Here is an 18576-nt window from a genome sequence, read left to right on the forward strand (position 1 = left end):
CTTGATAAGTAAGAGGGTGAAAGTTCGTTGGGTGTAGGTGGATTTGCGGATTTGAGGTTACAAGCAGGTCAGCTATGACCTTATTAAATGGCGCAGCAGTCTCAAGGGGCCATACTCCTGCTGGTAAATTGTATGTTTGTGTGTTTCCTGCATTGAGTGAGTTTTGCAGGATCCTCCATTAGCAGCTTGGCCATAAAAAAATGAAGAAAGGCAAGTTGCTAGTTTTTTTTGTTTAATCAACTTTGGAAAAATTAGCTCTGACACTAATCAGAAGAGGACCGTTATAAATGTAAATAAATGTTTAAAGTAAGATCACACTCAGCAGTGTTCTGATGAAGGGTCTAGGCCTGAAACATCAGCTTTTCTGCTCCTAAGATGCTGCTTGGCCTGCTGTGTTCATCCAGCTCCACACTTTGTTATCTCGGATTCTCCAGCATCTGCAGTTCCCATTAACTCTGATCACACTCAGCCGATGTTGGTTTAAATGACATGACTCCATCTAGTGGCAGATGTTTGCCAGCGCAGGGAGCAGTTGAAGAGTCAGTGAAGGGAGCACGTGAGCAGGAACAGGAGCACAGAACATAGAACAATACAGAGAAGAACAGGCGCTTCGGTCCTCGATGTTGCGCCAACCTGCGAACTAAGCTAAGCCCATCCCCTACACTATCCCATCATCATCCATATGCTTATCTAAGACTGTTTAAATGCCCCTAATGTGGCTGAATTAACTACATTGGCAGGCAGGGCGTTCCACGCCCTTACCACTCTCTGAGTAAAGCACCTGCCTCTGACATCTGTCTTAAATCTATCGCCTTTCCATTTGTAGCTGTGCGCCCTCGTACAAGCTGATGTCATCATCCTCGGAAAAAGACTCACTGCCCACCCTGTCGAATCCTCTGATCATCTTGTATGTCTCTATTAAATCCTCTCTTAGACTTCTCTCCATTGAGCAGTAAAGGATTAGATAGAGTCATATAGCATGGAAACAGACTTTTCAGTCCAACTTGTCCATGCTGAACAACTAGTCCCATTTCCCTGTATTTGGCCCATATCCCTCTAAATGTTTCCAATCCATGTACTTGTCCAACCCGCCTCTAGCATCTCCTCTGGCAACTTGTTCTGTACACACACCATCCTCTGTGAAAATGTTGCCCCTCAGGCCCCTTTTAACTCTTTTCCCCTGCCACCTTAAATCCATGGCCGGTAGTTTTGGACTATTCCATCCTAGGAAAAAGACCTTGGCTATTGACCCTGACCCTGTCCATGCTCCTCAAGATTTTATAAACCTCTGCGAGGTATACAGTTACTTGAAAATGATAAATTGCTTATGGTGTTCGGGGATGTGTAAGTTAGGTGGGTTATAGGGGGATGGGTCTGAGAGTCGATGTGGACTTGTTAGGCCAAGGGCCTGTTTTTACAATGTAGGGATTCTACAATTACCAATGTCCTTAACAGCTGCAACATGACATCCCAACTCCTATACTCAATTTTCCGACCAATGAAAGCAAGTGTGCCAAATGTCTATCTATGACTCCACTTTCAAGGTACTGTGCACTCTTCTACTATAGATTGCTTAGTTCATCAGTACTCTGAGGTCCTTACCATGAGCTGTATAAATCCTGCCCTGGTTTGACAACTTGAATCTACACCTTCTAGTTTAGGACTCCCTGCCCTAGGGAAAAGACCTTGGCCATTTACCTTACCTGTCACCCTCATAGTTTTATAAACATTTATAAGGTCATCCCTCAGCCTCTGACTCCAGAGAAAATAATCCCAGCCTCTCCTTGTAATTCAAACTCTCCAGTCCCGGCAGAATCCTTATTAATCTTTTCTGCACCCTTTGAGTTTAACAACAACCTTCCTATTGTAGGGCGACTTCCAGAATTTTACACTGTATTCTAAAAGTGACATAACCAGTGTCATGTACAACTGCAACATGACTTCCCAACTCATATCAGTGCTCTGACCACTGAAGGCAAGCATGCCAACTACTGCCTTCACCCTTCTACTTACCAAGCCACTTTCAAGTAACTGTATACCCGCACCCCTCGGTCTCTCTGTTCAAAAACACTCCCCAATGCCCTAGCATTAACTGTGTAAGACCTGTCCTGCTTTGTCTTACCAAATGCAACACCTTACGTTTATCAAATTGAACTCCATCTGCCACTTCTCAGCCCATTGCTCCATGTTCAAGATTTTGTTGTACTCTTAGGTAACCTCCTTCACTGTTTACTGTACCACAAATGTTAGTATCGCCCACAAATTTATTAACCATCCTCCTATATTCCCACCCAAATCATTTATTTAAATAACGAACAATGGTGTACCCCAGCACCAATCCAGTCTGAATAACAACCCTCTGTCACCACCTGCTGTCTCCTAATGTCAAGCCAGTTTTGTATCGAATTGGCAAAATCTCCCTGGATCCCATTTAATCTAACCAGATCACCTGCAAAATGTTGTCAAAGGCAGATGAAGTAGTCCTTGGTGACATAGGAGACTTTAAAGATGAGAATTGAGGGCGGAAACAGGAGTGAGTTGGGGAGTGGGATTAAGAGGGGCTGATAGTGTAAGTGTAAGTGAAGGTGGGAATAGAGGCAAGAGGGGCAACAGGAAGATCCAGTGACTCCAGACATTCTGGGGAGACATCAGAAAATGTCTTGTTGGATGTATGGTGCTCAGAACAGGATATCTCTGACAACTGATTTATGAACATCGCAAATTAAACATGCATTGTCCCTGTTTTTATGAATGATGTTAAAGTGAAACAATGTTAAGCGAGGCAATGTTAAGCAGGTCTTCTTTACTTTCAACCACATCCTTTTAACTGCATTTACACATTTTCTGAAACTCCTTGCCTTGAATTCCACATTGTATTTATTAATGACTTTGTTCCATCCTTATAAAATCTGATAACTTTTAACTTCAACTATAACAGGAAATTCATATTTTAGCATATGATGGTTAAAGTCTGTTTGTGTTTTGCTGTGTAAATCACTAAAAGCACCAATGGCTAACTATTACTTCTGTTGGCAACATATATTTAAATTTAAATTTGTAACACAAATGAGAAAAACATTTTTATGTTTCACTGTCCTTTGAGTTAACAGCAAGTTCTCCTAAAGTCATTTCTTCGTGGTGAAAGTTTTTCTGGAGATTCTCTTGCAAAAGCTAGGTGAATTTTAACATCTGAAATTTAGTTTTTTTTCCCATTTCAAGCAGAAACTTCCCATCTGCATAATGACCACAGAGACTTTGGGTTCTAATTGCAGTCTCTCTCTGTCTCTCAGATCATAGTCATCTAACTTTTTCTGATATTCAGTGATGTTTTAGGAAACCTTGTCACCTGATCTGATAATAGGTTTCTGTCATTCTTAAAGCTCATATCCTTGGTATCATGATTCTCATACGTAGCCATTTACATGGACATTTACTGACATTCTTATTGTCTTCCTCAGACTTTGGAAACAATATGTCAGGCCACTACGCACAGATGCTGATGTCATTGCTTTCAGCTGTGGACACCTTTCACATTCTTCCGAGCCTTGCAATCTGGGCCTCCCTCTAATCTATAATAGCTACGTCGCTCAGACTTGTTATCAGGCAAACTTCGGAACAGGTGGCGTGACAATCTTCATTTTACCCTAAATCGATAGGTTTATAAATGAATAGACACACTCCCAAAAGATAACCTTATAACCATATAATCATTTGTTACAACCTAGAATGAGACTGTTTGGCTCGTATCCATCTTGTATTGGTATTTATGCAGGAACAGGTTTAACAATGAAATCAGTACAATCAGCCGACAGTCTGAGTGTTAACATCCTTCGAATTTCTATTTAATTATCTACTCTAAGTTGTTATAACACACACTGCATTTTTATAAGGCACAACCACTATGGAGCTACATTGTATGATCTATGAATCATTTAGACAGATCTGACATCTGACAAAATTAATTTTCCTCAACGCATCTGTCCATGTCTTAGATATAAATTGCATTTCAGTTATTTTCAACTTTTTAAGCATCAATTGTCCCAGATTGTGGATGCTGGGTCAGTTAGAGCTTTCAAGGAAGATCAGTTGATTTCAGTCAGTCACTTGTACAGGAAACATGGAGTTAAGGTGGCTGAATTAAGTTTAACCAAAGATCAGCATTTTTGTTTTCATTTGTTCAGAAGAAGTGAGTTTTATTGTTAAGTCTAGTATTTGTTGTCTATCCCTAATTGTTCTTGGGAAGGTGAAGTCCAGTGTTTGTTGTCTTATCCCTAATTGTTCTTGGGAAGGTGATGGATTGTATTCCATGTGGTGCTCATATTTACGGTGCTGTTCAGAAAGGAATAGCTCGCTGACTGGCTTAGTCCTTTCCTGTGTATGTTTATATCGCTTTTAATCAATTTAACCATGATACGGATGTCATAACTGGTTTTAAAATTTGCATGATTTTTATTCACCTGCAGAAAATATTTAGAAAATAAGTACATGGTTTGAGCTGTACATGCAGTCACAATGCTCTCAGATGCACTATTTTATAATAATGGGAGTGTTGCACCATAGAAAGCGCCATGTTATTTATTGCCGTAGTGTAGCTATATCTCTTGAAGGACACAGGTTTTCGTTGCTGAAAGTAGATAGCTGAGCTCAATTAGGGAATACAGTTTTCTTTATAGATTTGCAATTACTTGCAAATTCCTGACTCTTCCAAGATCAGATAAGCAACTACTTTATGTCTTTACAAGACAACTATGTGTTAAAATAGAGATAGTAGGAACTGCTGATGCTGGAGAAACTGAGATAACACAGTGTGAAGCTGGATGAACACAGCAGGCCAAGCAGCATCAGAGGAGCAGGAAAGTCTGACGTTCGGGCCGTGACCTTTCTTCAGAAATGGGGAGGGGGAAGGGGATTCTGAAATAAATAGGGAGACAGGGGGTGGAGGATAGAAGATAGATAAGGGAGAAGATAGGGTGAGATTAGACAGACAGGTCAAAGAGGCGGTGTTAGAGCCAGTGAAGATGAATGCAGGTGGGGAGTTAGGGAGGGGATAGGTCAGTCCAGGGAGGATGGACAGGTCAAGGAGGTGGGATGAGGTTAGTGGGTAGGAGATGGGGGTCAAGCTTGAGTTGGGAAGAATGGTTAGGGAGGCGGGGACTAGCTGGGCTGGTTTTGGCATGTGGTTGAGGGAGGAGAGATTTTGAAGCTTCTGAAGTCCACATTGATACCCTCGGGCTGCAGGGTTCCCAAGCGAAATATGAGATGCTGTTACTGCATCTTTCGGGTGGCGTCATTGTGGCACTGCAAGAGGCCCAGGATGGACATGTCGTCCGAGGAGTTTGGGGGGTAGTGGTGGGGGGAGTTGAAATGGTCGCAACTGGGAGGTGTCTTAAAATATCTCTTCTAACTTTAGGTAAAATAGATGTTCTGGAGAGGGGGCTAGTATTCACACTAAACACTTTCTTCTCAGAGATCTTGTGATCATGGGAGAGAAACCCAACTATTAATAGTAAAATATTAAATGACAGTTTCTATGTATTTCCACAGTAATTCACAGTGAAGAAATACCTGTTCTGTCAAAGACATAGCTAGCAAGAAATAGTCAAGGCATATACCGCTTTGCAGAGAAGCAACAAAACTACTACTGTGAGGGAATGGTGAATTTGTGTTAATGATCTAGGATGCCTGAAAAAATTAGTTTATTGTTTGAAAAAAAGCAGACAAAAGCAACAAGATTTTGGAGGTGGAAGGAACAGGAGTTGCTGAGGTGAGAATTGCTGGTGGAAGTCAGTCATTTTTGTAAGACTGAGACTCAACAGAACATTTGATTTGAAGACTATGAAAAGTTTCAACTTAGTGAGGAAGGGAGAAAAGTCGGGTTGTTGGAAAGCCAAAGAGTAGCTTTGGACTTGTTTTTGTAATACTATTCCAGGAAGTACCTTCCTTTTAGCCAGGTGTATTAATTACCTCTTGTATAAATTTTTGATTTACATTGGTTTTAATTTTTTGTTACATTAAAAGCCTTAAAATGTGAAATTTTAGCCTTCAGTTATATCCTTTGATTACTTACAGATTCATCTCCTGAAAAGTTATGGGACTCTAAAAGCAGTATAACACATTCATCCCTTGAATGTTATACATCTCTAACAGTGGTTAGATCGGGGTGCAGATTGACAGAGTATCCAACTTTCTGGTTGGAATCTGTAGTATTCACATTGCAACTTTTTACAATACTTGTGTAGGAGCTGAAATGTGGAAATGTTGCTAGTATATTTTTAATGTTTTGAGATGTATATGAGATGTCAGAGACAAAATTTGTGTTCCATTTTACAGCCCTTGATCAGTAAGTTATTGTGGAAGAGGAATGTGATTTTCTTTATAAACAATGAGATTTGAGACGGCTGTGTAGCCCATATATGCCATCTCTCCCACATTCCAACGCCCAGAATGATCCTGCTGACAAGCCACAGTGCATTTGAAATATGTATCTTACATTGAAAGAAGATTACATTTTGAAAAGGTTGCATTTGCTGATATTAAGGAGCATATACATTAGCAGCAATATATCTCAACTATCGTATCAACTAGGTTCATATTAGTTTCAATGCCAAAATACATGGGGCCACAAAAATGAGCTGTTAAGCTAAGAACTTTTTGATATATAGTGCAAATGAAGTCAGTAATAGTTGATCATTTGAAAAATGCCAGGAGCAATGCTGAATTCAAAATGTAATTTTACTTATGACTATGTTCTGATAAACGCAGGTAGAGTTGCTGACTTCCAGCAGGTGAATAACATTTTTCTGGGTTGTGACAATCTGGATGAGGTGAACTTGATCAACTGCCCTCTGTGTAAGTGCTGATGCAGGCTGTCAACTATTCTCTTGCTATATTTTTAATAGGGAACATTTTTGTGCCTAGGTCCTCCTACTTGCTGTTGACCCCATTACTGTGTCAAGCCAAACTGCAAGCTGAAGTGCCGTCTCCTTCTTGCAGTGCATATGCACACAACGTTCAGCGATTCCAGTGGATTGGGGAGCTTGTTCCAGCTTTTGGAATTTCAGGCAGCCAGGTGAAGGTGCTAAGTTCCCCCTCAGAATTCTATGAAACAATGAAGGTAAGTTAATATGCAAAATGGATTAACGTTAGTGCACTTGAGTAGTATCACCTTGTGTGTAGCATATTTCTTAATTTGATTACAAAAGGATCAGAACATTCTGGTTTTCAATGCTGCCTTTTACACACTCTTCAATAAACTCATTTTTAGTCCTTCAATTACCTTGGAAAAATGTCTAATAAATTTATATGCACACTACCATTTCGCCATCCCCTTATCTACATTTGCATATCAAACTGTGATGGTTTTCACTTTTTAACGAGTTAGTCGACTGTTAGGATTACCACTTAATTGGTACTTGTTCATTTTTGTTCAGAGCATACAACTGTGTATAGTTTTCTTCTGACCTAAATTGGATTCGCTGAAGCAGTGATGTGCGAGAAGTTGCAGTAAAGTTGCACTAAATCTTTTAAAGCTGCATGTGCCAAGTTTTTGAGGAATTCACTGAAATAGTATGCACATTGCAGTCTAGACTAATGATGGAGAGACTTAGTTCACTATGAAGCTTTAATATTCTTATCAAAAACACCATTTTCTTTTATTCATGCCATTTGCAGGACACTTGGTACTGTGTACCTGGGATATATATAAAACAGTTTTGTTCTAGTATGGTTGACTGTTGGAACTGCCACTTCAGTCGATAGTTTAACACCACCAGATCACTGAGAAGGTCTGCTACCTTCTTGGGCCTATTAGGGCAGAGCCTTGTCCTATATTCTGTGCATTATAAGTAAGACTTATTTAGACAGCAGACATCCTTTGGAAGTTCTGCATAAAAATGCAGTTTTAATTTGTTGGTATCATAATCATATCACTATAGTAGAATTATCAGTGGAACTGCGATTGGGGTGCAATGTGTTCTTTCATCTGCATGTTCTGAGGTTCATTCCACATTGACTAAAGAGCTAACAGCTTCCCACTGCTATCATTGTAGGTACCTCAAGTGAAATGGTTTTGGACATTCCCATCTAATTTGGTGCTGAGGTGCATACTAATGACGCAAAGTAACACAGTAGTAGTGTCTGGACCAAAAGTTCTGTGTTCAAATACCACCCACTGCAGAGGTGTCATAACATGCCTGAAAAGTTGATTAAAAAAGATCTATAAAAACATCTAAATTTCAGTAGTGATTTGCAGTTTCACCAAAGGAAGAGGATGGGTGACAGGTGAGAATAACATAAATACCACATCGGAAATCTTTTTGGAGCTAATAGAAGTTTAAGATGTGGAGTCATAGGAACTTCACTTTCTATCCAGTAAATTCTGAAGCTAACGTTGAGCCAAAAACAAGTTATGGGAAATTTTTATTTAAATACTGACATAACATTGACGCATTGCAGAAGAAACATAAGTTTATTATCTTTGGAATTGTTGGAGAAATTTATTTGGGACGTTTAAAACAAATTCATTTAATTTGTATTAAATCTGCAAGACTAATTAGACAAAATATTTATGTTAAAAGTTGTATGCTTTTAAATATATTCAAAATCATAATCATTACTCCAATATAATTAAACAATGTCTTATAATAAGAACAAAGATTATAATGGGAGATTGCCCACTTTGTCGTCGTCTTGATGCATGAATAGCTTGTATAGACAGTGGGTTATAATCCGTGCTATTGGTGAATGAAACTTTAAATATCTCATGTATTCTTTCTGCCTTAAGTTTTTCTGTACATAATTGTTAACTAAATTGAAATAATGTTCTGTTTTGATTTGTGCAAGTAGGAGCATATCAAAATGGCAAAGAAGAGAATAGTTATGGCGTCTTTATACCTTGGAACAGGACCTTTGGAGCAGGAGCTGGTGGGTAACATACTGGAGGACCTCCGAAGTTAATTATTGAATGGTATTTTATTTTGTATATTTTATTGGAATTAAACAGTAATTTGGTAATTACAGCACCATCAGACCATATGATGTAAGAGCAAAAGTAGGTTATTTGGCCCATTGAATCTGCTGCACTGTTCAGCAAAAACATGAACTCCCCTGCCTTTCCCCATAACGCTTGTTTCTCTTATTAATTAAGATTCTGTCTGTCCCAGCCTTGAAAGACGCAGCCTTGTCAGCGCTCAGGTGTAAAGAATCCCATTGATTCACTACCTTGTGAAAGAAGAAATATCTCCCTCGTCTCTGCCCTGATCGGGCGATCCTTACTCTGGGATAATGCTCTTTATCCTAGACACTACTTGATAGGGAAACAATACCTCAACGTTTCAAGTCCATTAACAATCTTTATGTTTCAAAAGGGCCCCTTTTGTTCATGGAAACTCCTCTAAGTAAAGGACCAACCTACTCAATCTTTGCTCCCAAGAAAAATCCCTCCATGCCTAGGATCATCATAGTGAATTTTCTCTGGACTGACTCCAATGCCAGTTCATCTTGCCTTAGATATGGGGCCCAAAACTCTTCACCCGTATTCCACATGTGGTCTAACCAACACCTAATATAGTTTGGTAAGATTCCTTACTTTTATACTCCATTCCCTTTGAAATAAATGTCAATGTTCCAGTTACCTTGCTAATTACCTGTTGAGCTTCTATGCTAGATTTTTTGTGATTTGTGCTCAGGACTCAATTTGAATAATAGTCAACTCCTCTTCTTCCTGCCAAGGTGCATTTACCCACATTTCTCTGCATTATATTCCATCTGCCTAGTTTTTACCCACTCATGTAACCTATTTATATTCTTCTGCAGTCTTTCAATCATCCACATTGTTTGCCTTTCCACCTAGTTTTGTGTCATTCACAAACTTGGTTGTAGTGTATTCACTTCATTCATCCAAGTCATTAAAATATACTATAGGTAATAGTGGCAACGCACTGATCACTGTGGTGCTCCACTGGGAACAGGTTACTCTCCTGAAGATGCCTGCCTTATTCCAGCACTCTGGGTAACAATAGAAGACAATCATCCAACAATATTCTATGAATACAATGCTCCTCTAGCCATAGGCTCTTGCATTATTTGGATAAGTACATGAATAGGAAAGGTTTGGAGAGATATGGGCCAGGGGTAGGCAGGCGTGACTAGTTTTGTTTGAGATTATGTTTGGCATGGACTGTTTGGACCAAAGGGTCTGTTTCTGTGCTGTATGATTCTATGACTTTATTAATAGATAACTGTGTGTAGCTGGGGGAACACAGGCCAAGCAGCATCAGAGGAGCTGGAAAGCTGACGTTTCGGGTTGGGACCCTTCAGAAATCAGATTTCTGAAGAAGGATCCTGACCCAAAACGTCAGCATTCTTGCTGTTCTGATGCTGCCTGGCCTGCTGTGTTATCTCTGACTTCAGCGTCAGCAGTTCTCACTACCTCTGAAAGATGTCTTTATTAAGTAGCTTTTGAACTCAATGTGTTAGCCACTGCCCTCAGGGCTGGGGATAGGAGAACAGGGATTGAGGGAGATAGAGTGTGAAAGGGAGAGGAGTGAATAGGGAAGAGAGGAAAGACAGTCAGCAGAAGAGGTGGTGGAGGTGAAGGACAGCAGAGGCGGTGTTGGGAGGAAGAAGTGGTGGGTCGGTAGAGTGGCAGAAGCCTTCTGACCTCTGTAGTGGTCGGCACCCAATGGTGGGGTAATATTGCCATTGGCAACAGCCCTGAGAGCAAGGTGAGGGAGAAGGGGAGGAGATGCTGCTGAGCTTTACAGTAGCTGGTGCCCTATGTATTGCGTCCCTGTCACATGGGATCTTGGACAGTGGTGAGGCATGTGGAAGTGTTGGAACAGCCACAAGTTTGAGGAGGACAGGTCACTCTAAAATGATGTGGTCAAGTAGGGTACTTTAAACAAAGACCATATAAATATTGCAGCGCTCAGCAGGATTTCTAGTACTACTAACATAGCAATGTTAGAATGAAATGTTACTGAAAACTGTGAGATTAAACAAGAATTGCGTAACTCTGAAAAGGATACTTCTACGGATGCCTGTGAATAAAGTATCCTGCTGTCACCTTTTTGTTTCTGGGACTTGGAAGGACATCAGAAAAGGAAGGGAATTACTGACTATTTGAGTGTATATTCACAAACTGCTATAAATCTGAAACAAAATCAGTAAATGCTGGAAACTCTTCGCAGGTTAGGAAGTACCTGTAGAGAGAGATATGGTTTAACTTCAAGTCACGTACAACTTTCTTTGCCTAGAACTGAGCCCTGATATTTGCTGAACCACTTCTAGTTTGGATAAATTTCAGGTGCAGGACACACTAAAGGCCATGACAAAGAAATAAATTGCCGTTGCAAAAGCAGTTCTGGGCAGGATGATTTAAACATTTTGTTGTGTGCAATATAGATCTCCTGGATTTTTGAACATTTCACCAGGTTGCCTAGAAATCTTTGTGTTGGCTTCTTTTCGAAACAATAGCTCGAGCAGGATTTGTGCTTGCTTGCAAAATTTGGGCAATATCTCTATGACTGCAGTGGCTGAACTTTTAAACTGACATTAGCTATTTCTCAACTTCTGAACTGATCTGTTCATTCTTTTAAGGCTGTGGAATAAAGTTAGCTGTAGCTGTTGATAAATTCGTAATTTTTGTAAATTTCAGTTCGACGTCTGTAATTTATTTGCACATTTGGCTTCAGAATAGAAGATTCTAAACTTTAGTATTATTTTTGAAACAAAAATTCATGTTTACCTATGACACTATCCCATTAATAAATAATAACTTCTGCTGAAGCCAATCAAAAATGATTCGACACTCTCAAGGAGCTACTTACATTCTTCTGTTTTTCAAACCTGGAAATTTTTGATTTCAAACCTATGCAGAGATGGTTTCTCTAGAGATTCTCCTTCTATCTCAGTTTGGGTGAATCTTCAATCACATTTTGAATCCTCATGAATGTCCCATAGGCAATATATCCAGGTAGAAGTCTTGATTAACTAGATAGTCTAATTTGAAGTTAGTCGATTTTTTTTATTGATTTTGCAAATTTATGCAAATCCTGTACTGATTATGTCTGTTCTCCATGTTCTACTTTGCCAAGTTACTGTGATAAACCAACAAAAAATGGAAATTTAAGTCAGTTTTATTGTTGAAATCCAAAAAAAAGTCTTTTTTAAATTCGAGTGACAAATATCTTAGCATATTTAGGTTTCTAGGACTGAAAATTAAAGTGGCATTTAAAGTTTTGTCACTGCTAATAGAATTAATATTTCCATTTCAACTAACAAAATGTGGTTTGTAACCTTGATTATATCAGGTTGATTGCATCGAAGAAACACTGCAACGATCACGGGACGAAACTCCGATATCTGATCTCAGAGTTTCTGTTCTGCTGGACTGTACAAGGGGGTCTAGAGGTATGTAAGTGGGAACAGTTGTTACTGTATAAAAGATTAGTATGCCTCAAATAGTTTGATATAATTAATGTTAAAATAATGCAAATCTGGGTGATTTAATTTTAAATGAATAATATTAAGTTTTATTGGTGATTAATGTTGTAAGTCCAGTTGTCTATTATATGTACTATGCTTGCAATTCTTCTTTGACAAACTTTGCATTCTAATACACAGAATTGTACTTCATCTCCTACTGCGTGTCGACATTTTGAATTTTTAAAAAAATGTTCTTTCAAGAGCTGTGGGCATTGCAGGCTACACCAGTGTTTACTGCCCATATCTAATTGTCCTTGAGAAGGTGCTGGTGAGCTACATCTTGAACCACTGCATGAAGTTTTAGTACATTCACATAGCTCTTGGGAAGGGAGAAGAAACGAAAGGTTTTATTTGTGATCTGTTAGGGAATCAGAACTACTGAAGCACACAGTTATTTTTATTATTATTCTTATGATAAGTCTTCATGAGTTCAATATTAAGTTAGCACACTAATATCTTTAGATTTGTACTACAGACTTTCAGTTATGATGTGTTTTTAATTTTCTAATAGCTGATTCCAGGCTCCTTTTTTAAAACGAAAAAACCTGAAAGAACGGTGGAAGCTGTAAATCAGGAACAAAAGCAAAGTTGCTGGAAAAGCTCAACAGATCTGGCAGCATCTGGAAAGTTAAAAACAGAGTTAATGTTTTGGGTCTGGTAACCCTTCCTCAGAACCATTCGAGGAAGAATCACTGGACCCGAAATGTTAACTCTGTTTTTTCTGTGACAGATGCTGCCAGACCTGCTGAGCCTTTCCAGCAACTTTGTTTTTGTTCATTTCCTTTAACTTTGTAGGAATAAGCTAATAGAACTGTAAAAGAGAGTTCTGACGTTTCCCAGCAAAGAGTCAAGAGAAAACGCAAATTACTTCTATTTCTTCTTCTCCTGACTACAGTCTTATCTGAATGCAGATGATCTAAGTAGTGACCTTGGAACATGGTCTGTCCATGTTTTCAGTTGTTTTCAATCTGTAGAGTTGGATGACTAATAGTGGAGAATATATAGGTTGGACTTGTCCCTTGTAAGGCACTAATTCAAAATCTCCGAAATGTGTTTCAAATGCAAAGTTTTGCCTGCCTTTATTCCGTTTACAGTTTATTAAATCACCTCCATTAAGCATTTTGACAGGTTCTTTTTAAACCAAGAGTTACTCATCCTTCTAGGTATAATTGTGTTGTGTTACTCCCTATAGGCAAGAAGAATTCTCGAACTATGCTGATTCCATTGCTAAAGAAATTTCCAAATCAAGTGCGTGTTTCTTTGTATCACACTCCAGATCTCAGAGGTATTCTTAAATTCCTTCTTCCAGAGAGGTTCAATGAGATAATTGGACTGCAACATATCAAAGTCTACCTGTTCGATAACAATGTCATTCTTAGTGGGTGAGTATCAAAATAAAACGTTGAACTTATAAAAATATTGTCTCTGACTTTACAGCAGACAGAGGTTTGGGCAGAAGATAACACAAACAGTGAATAAGGGATTCCTGGAGATGTAGAGAATTTTAATAAGAGGAATTCTGTCACTTTTTCTCCCTCAGTTTCCTGCCAACAGCTGAACTGTTGCCAGCCAGCAAACTTATGAGTCCATAATTTGTGTTCATAGGGATTTGTAAGATGGTGTTGGTGTGAGGAACTGGAGGCCAGTTTAGATGGATTAGGGATGTAGAGCGGTTGGCAGATTGGTGACCAGGAGGTTCAGGGTAAAAGGTAATCAGGCAGCAAAGTGAAATCAGCTAATTGTGGCATTAAAATGAATCTGTGATTAACAAGGGATCATTTGAGGACTTGAATGGTAAAATAAAACTACTCTGGGCTCACAAGCTGTGCTCTTAAAATTTACTTACTTTCTGCGGCCAGCTGCATTGTGTTTCTAGTTGCCAAGTTTCATAATTCCTGGGAAATCAGTCTCGCAACTGCACTGTAAAAGCCTGGCTTAAATATTTACAGTCAGTGTTCCAGTTGGTCTTGATGGGACACAGGCACAAGTAAAAACCTAGCGTAAAATTTGCAGCAGCATTGGGTTCGGGTTGTGTTTCCCAATTTATTTTTCACTTTTTACCCCTTGTGGCCCCATTCTACATATTATAAGCTGAGTACTAAATATAAGCTACATGAAATTCTTAAATTCCACAGATGATCATGACCATAATTCTATTATTACAGATGTGATTTACTGGCTGACTGTCAGTTTTACATAATTCATGTACATGAACAATGCATAAAGACATGGCAGGATCATCACCAGGCATACCTAAAAATGAGATGTCAGCCTGTTGAACACAGGACTCCCCACGTCAGACGATGGAAGAAGCATTCAGTTGATGTGGTTAAGCGATCCCACGTACAGCAGATCATGTCTAAGTTTTGCAGTCATGATACGTCCAATTGTGTTTTAAGGTGTACAGTTAAACAGTTAATAGGTAGTGGAATGTCTACAGACATCTCCACTCACATCAGTGGAGTTCTGAATGCATCAGTACTAAAGACAAGACAGATGTGTTTGCATCCATCTTTAGCCAGAAATACTGATTGTGTGATACATCTTAGCCTCCACCTGACATCTCAAGTATTATAGATGCCAGTCTTCAGCCATTTTTGTGATCCCGCATGTTGTCTGCTGAAAAGCATAGGATGTTACAAAGACCATGTGCCCTGACAACATTCTAGCAGTAGTACTGACAAATTAACTTTGCTCCAAGCCAAGTTGTTGCAGTACACCATACAATGCACTAATATTGGCATCTGCCAGACAGTGTGGAAAGTTACCAGGTATGCGATGTGGTGCTGCTATTTGGGCCAGCATTTATTTCCCATCCCTGGTCACCCTTGACAAAATGCTGCGTTCTTCACCAGCTGCCGTCTCTTTATTGTAGTTAACCCTACACTGCCACTGAGGAAGGAGTTCCATGATTTTGACCCAGTGTATGAAGGGATGATGATATATTTTCAGCTCAGGATGATGAGTGATCTGGTGGAGAGCTTGTACACGGTGATTTTCCCATGTGTGTTGCTGCTGGTCCTTTTAGACAGTATTGGTTGTGGGTTTGAAAGTTGAATTTCCACAGGGTATTTTGTAGATGATCCACCCTGCTGCTGTTGAGAGTCTGTGATAGAGAGATCGATTGCTTATGGATGTGACACCTGTTAAGTAAACTGCTTTGTCTTGAATTGTGGCAAGTTTCTTCAGGATTGTTGGGGCTGTACTCATCGAGACATTCCGATCAAACATCACGTTGTCTCTTGAGATTGTGAACATGCTTTGGTGAGTCAGGAGGTGGGTTACTCACTGCAGGATAGCTAACCTCCCTGATCTCGTTTTGTGGCCATTGTGTCTCTGTGGGTAGTCTGTTCAATTTCTGTCTAATCCCCAGGATGTTGACGGCAGCAGGATGCTAATGCCGTTGAATGTCACGGTTAGATTCTTCCTTGTAGGAAATGGTCTTTGCTTGTCACTAGTGAGGCGTGAATGTTACCTGCCGATTTTTAGCCAAAACCTGGAAATTGTCCAGGTATTGCAGCATTTGTGCTTTGACTGCTTTAGCTTCCATCCTGTCATTTACACTTAGTCATCAGCAAAGTGAATGAAGGAATTGTTGACAGACCTGTCAAGCAATATGTATTCAGTACGTGCTTACTTACACTCTTATTTATTGTTAACATTGCGAATTTTGCCAGTCTTTGTGCCACAAGTATGTGGAAACCTTCTTCACTTCCAAAGTGTTAATCGGTGCAATTATGACATTACTTATTGGTAGATTTTGTGGTCAACTGCAAATGAATACTGAAAGTTATTTCTTACACTTGTCCTCAGACTTTTTGTGCACTTTTGCACTGGAGTCTCCAGCTAAGAGAATCAGAAACAAGTGTGTTTGTAAGATGGTTCCTCACCACTGCTCGTTGTGTTGTCTCAGCTGTTTGCTAGATTTGCAGTTATCATATTATTTTCTGGAATAGATCAACATACTCACTTGGTCTAGTGTAGTAGAGAAAAGCCATTTGGTGGTCTAATGAGAAAAAGTTGTTGCCTTAAAAAAGATGCACCTCATTGTACACACATATGCAGATTATATGCAGGAGTGGGCTATTGAAAATACCCTCTCGTGACCTCATGTTTTATTCAAGTTGCTTGTTACTGTTCTAAAACTCCTGGGGATACAAGCCCAGCCTATCCAACCTTGCCTCAAAAGACAATCGGAAGTTTTCTGCTTTCTGCCTCCCTTTTTGAGTAAAGGAGTTCGTTTGCTGCCTTCAGATATTTAGATGTGATTTAGATAAAGACAGAATATAAGGAAAATAACTCTCCATAATTAAAGTCTAAAAGAATGAGGATCCACGTAATGTAAAAGTTCCAGAGAGATTGTTTGAAAGTAATTAAAACTTCTCACCCTGTTAAAATTTAATTTATTTTTCAATATACAAACTCAGCTTTTGCACTTGTTTACTTGTTACATCCGTTATTACTATCTCAAAAGCCTCCCACTTATTCAGCGACATCTTGAACCAGTGTGTGCTGTGATAAAATGCTATGTCAAGGTGTGTGCAGCTTTGTAATGTTCACAAAGTATGTTTGCAGTTGCCTGGTACAGTGTTGTGAAGATGCTAACACTTGGGAGCTGAAAAAGTATTGCAAACTTCAGGCTTTGATTCAAATAACAAATTTGACTTTTTGATCTCTGTAGAGCAAATCTGAGTGATTCCTACTTTACAAATCGACAGGACCGTTATGTGTTACTCCAAGACTGCCACGAAATAGCAGATTTCTTTGAAGATCTAGTCAATGCAGTCAGTGATATTTCACTTCAGTTACAGCAGAATGATACCGCTGATGTGAAACCAGGAATGATCCACCCATTCACAGGTAGAGTACATTCATTTATCTAAAAACCACTTGGTCTGACTTGCAGCCTCTACACTGAGAATATTGTTAGGTTTCAAAGCATGCATGTGAAAAAATTGGTACTTTTCTGAAGATGACTGTCACCAGTGTCACCATGAATGAGGGTGTGTGTTAGAAAAGTTGACGATCTTCCTTCATTGTCGGCCAACACCGAGTTACATGATGTAATCCTGTAACCAGACATTGCTGTCGATTCTATCCATGAGTTAATAAAATTGAACTAATTCACTGAAAGAAATTCCACTTATGTATCAAACGGAATAATTTATTGATATTTAATTTTAAATCTAGTTACTTTTATGAATTAATATTCAAACACTATTCTCACTTTTTCATTTTCAACGTGAGGTAACAAAGCAATTTGACTGAATTTGATGGATGTCAGATTTAATTTTTCCACTGCAGCTATTTTGTTACTGGTTAAACCTCATCTGTTGAATACTCTGATTATTATCTATACTTGTTAATATGAATTTCATGTGAAATTAGAGCACCTGCTTAGTGCTATCTGTAATTCTTTCACCTTCTTAAAAACTACTCATCTTATTTCTCCTGCAACCATTCTACTTGCATCAGATTTCTTTAGATTGCATTTTCTCAGTGCATGGACTCCTTTTCTCCCTGAATGACGTGAATGCGTTATTGCATCTTCACTTACTTGAAGCCTTTTGGGCTTCAAAGATTTCAACTCTTTCAATTCTTCAATCTAGGCCCAGTTTGTCCCAGTCTTCACACCATACAGCTGCTGCCTCTTGATAGTCCAACGTTGATCCCTCATGTACAATATTTGTCAACTCATGAAATCGAATACAATTGCAGTAACTCTTTATTTGCTCCAGTTTTCATTCTTGATTTTTTAAAAATTCCTAAACTTGAAATATGCTAATATTCAAATGGAATTCCTGTAGGCTACATTACAACAATTTGTTGTACCGCCAATTTTTTTTCCTCTAACCTCAAATTGGTCAAAACTTTCATATTATTTAATTACCTGGAGTGGTTCATTTAATACTTGTTGGTATTGAGCACAAAAAAACAGTTGCCATGTAATGGATGATCTCTTCCAACCTCTGACCTTTGAATCACCCATCAACATGACTTTCCATCAACTTTAAGAGATGTTTTTTCGCTGTGGTTTCTGGTTTTCTTAATTTAAAAAGATTGTGTTTCCTGTCTGGTTTTCTCACATTA

General features: G+C 39.0%; 1 protein-coding gene across 4 annotated transcripts in view; it reads left to right on the plus strand.

Annotated features, from left to right (window-relative positions):
• LOC125463712 (CDP-diacylglycerol--glycerol-3-phosphate 3-phosphatidyltransferase, mitochondrial) overlaps positions 1-18576 on the plus strand; it is a 68586-nt gene that overhangs the window by 6259 nt on the left and 43751 nt on the right. For 3 of the 4 annotated variants that reach the window (XM_059653669.1, XM_048555309.2, XM_059653670.1), the window contains 5 exons: positions 6919-7114; positions 8845-8922; positions 12312-12411; positions 13679-13868; positions 17168-17346. In XM_059653669.1, coding sequence (XP_059509652.1) covers positions 7109-7114; positions 8845-8922; positions 12312-12411; positions 13679-13868; positions 17168-17346 — 553 coding nt within the window. In that variant the 5' untranslated portion in view covers positions 6919-7108. The remainder of the gene's footprint in view (positions 1-6918; positions 7115-8844; positions 8923-12311; positions 12412-13678; positions 13869-17167; positions 17347-18576) is intronic. The other variant, XM_048555310.2, reaches the window with a different exon arrangement.

Source organism: Stegostoma tigrinum, chromosome 22 (genome assembly GCF_030684315.1).
Source record: "Stegostoma tigrinum isolate sSteTig4 chromosome 22, sSteTig4.hap1, whole genome shotgun sequence".
NCBI lineage: Eukaryota > Metazoa > Chordata > Chondrichthyes > Orectolobiformes > Stegostomatidae > Stegostoma > Stegostoma tigrinum.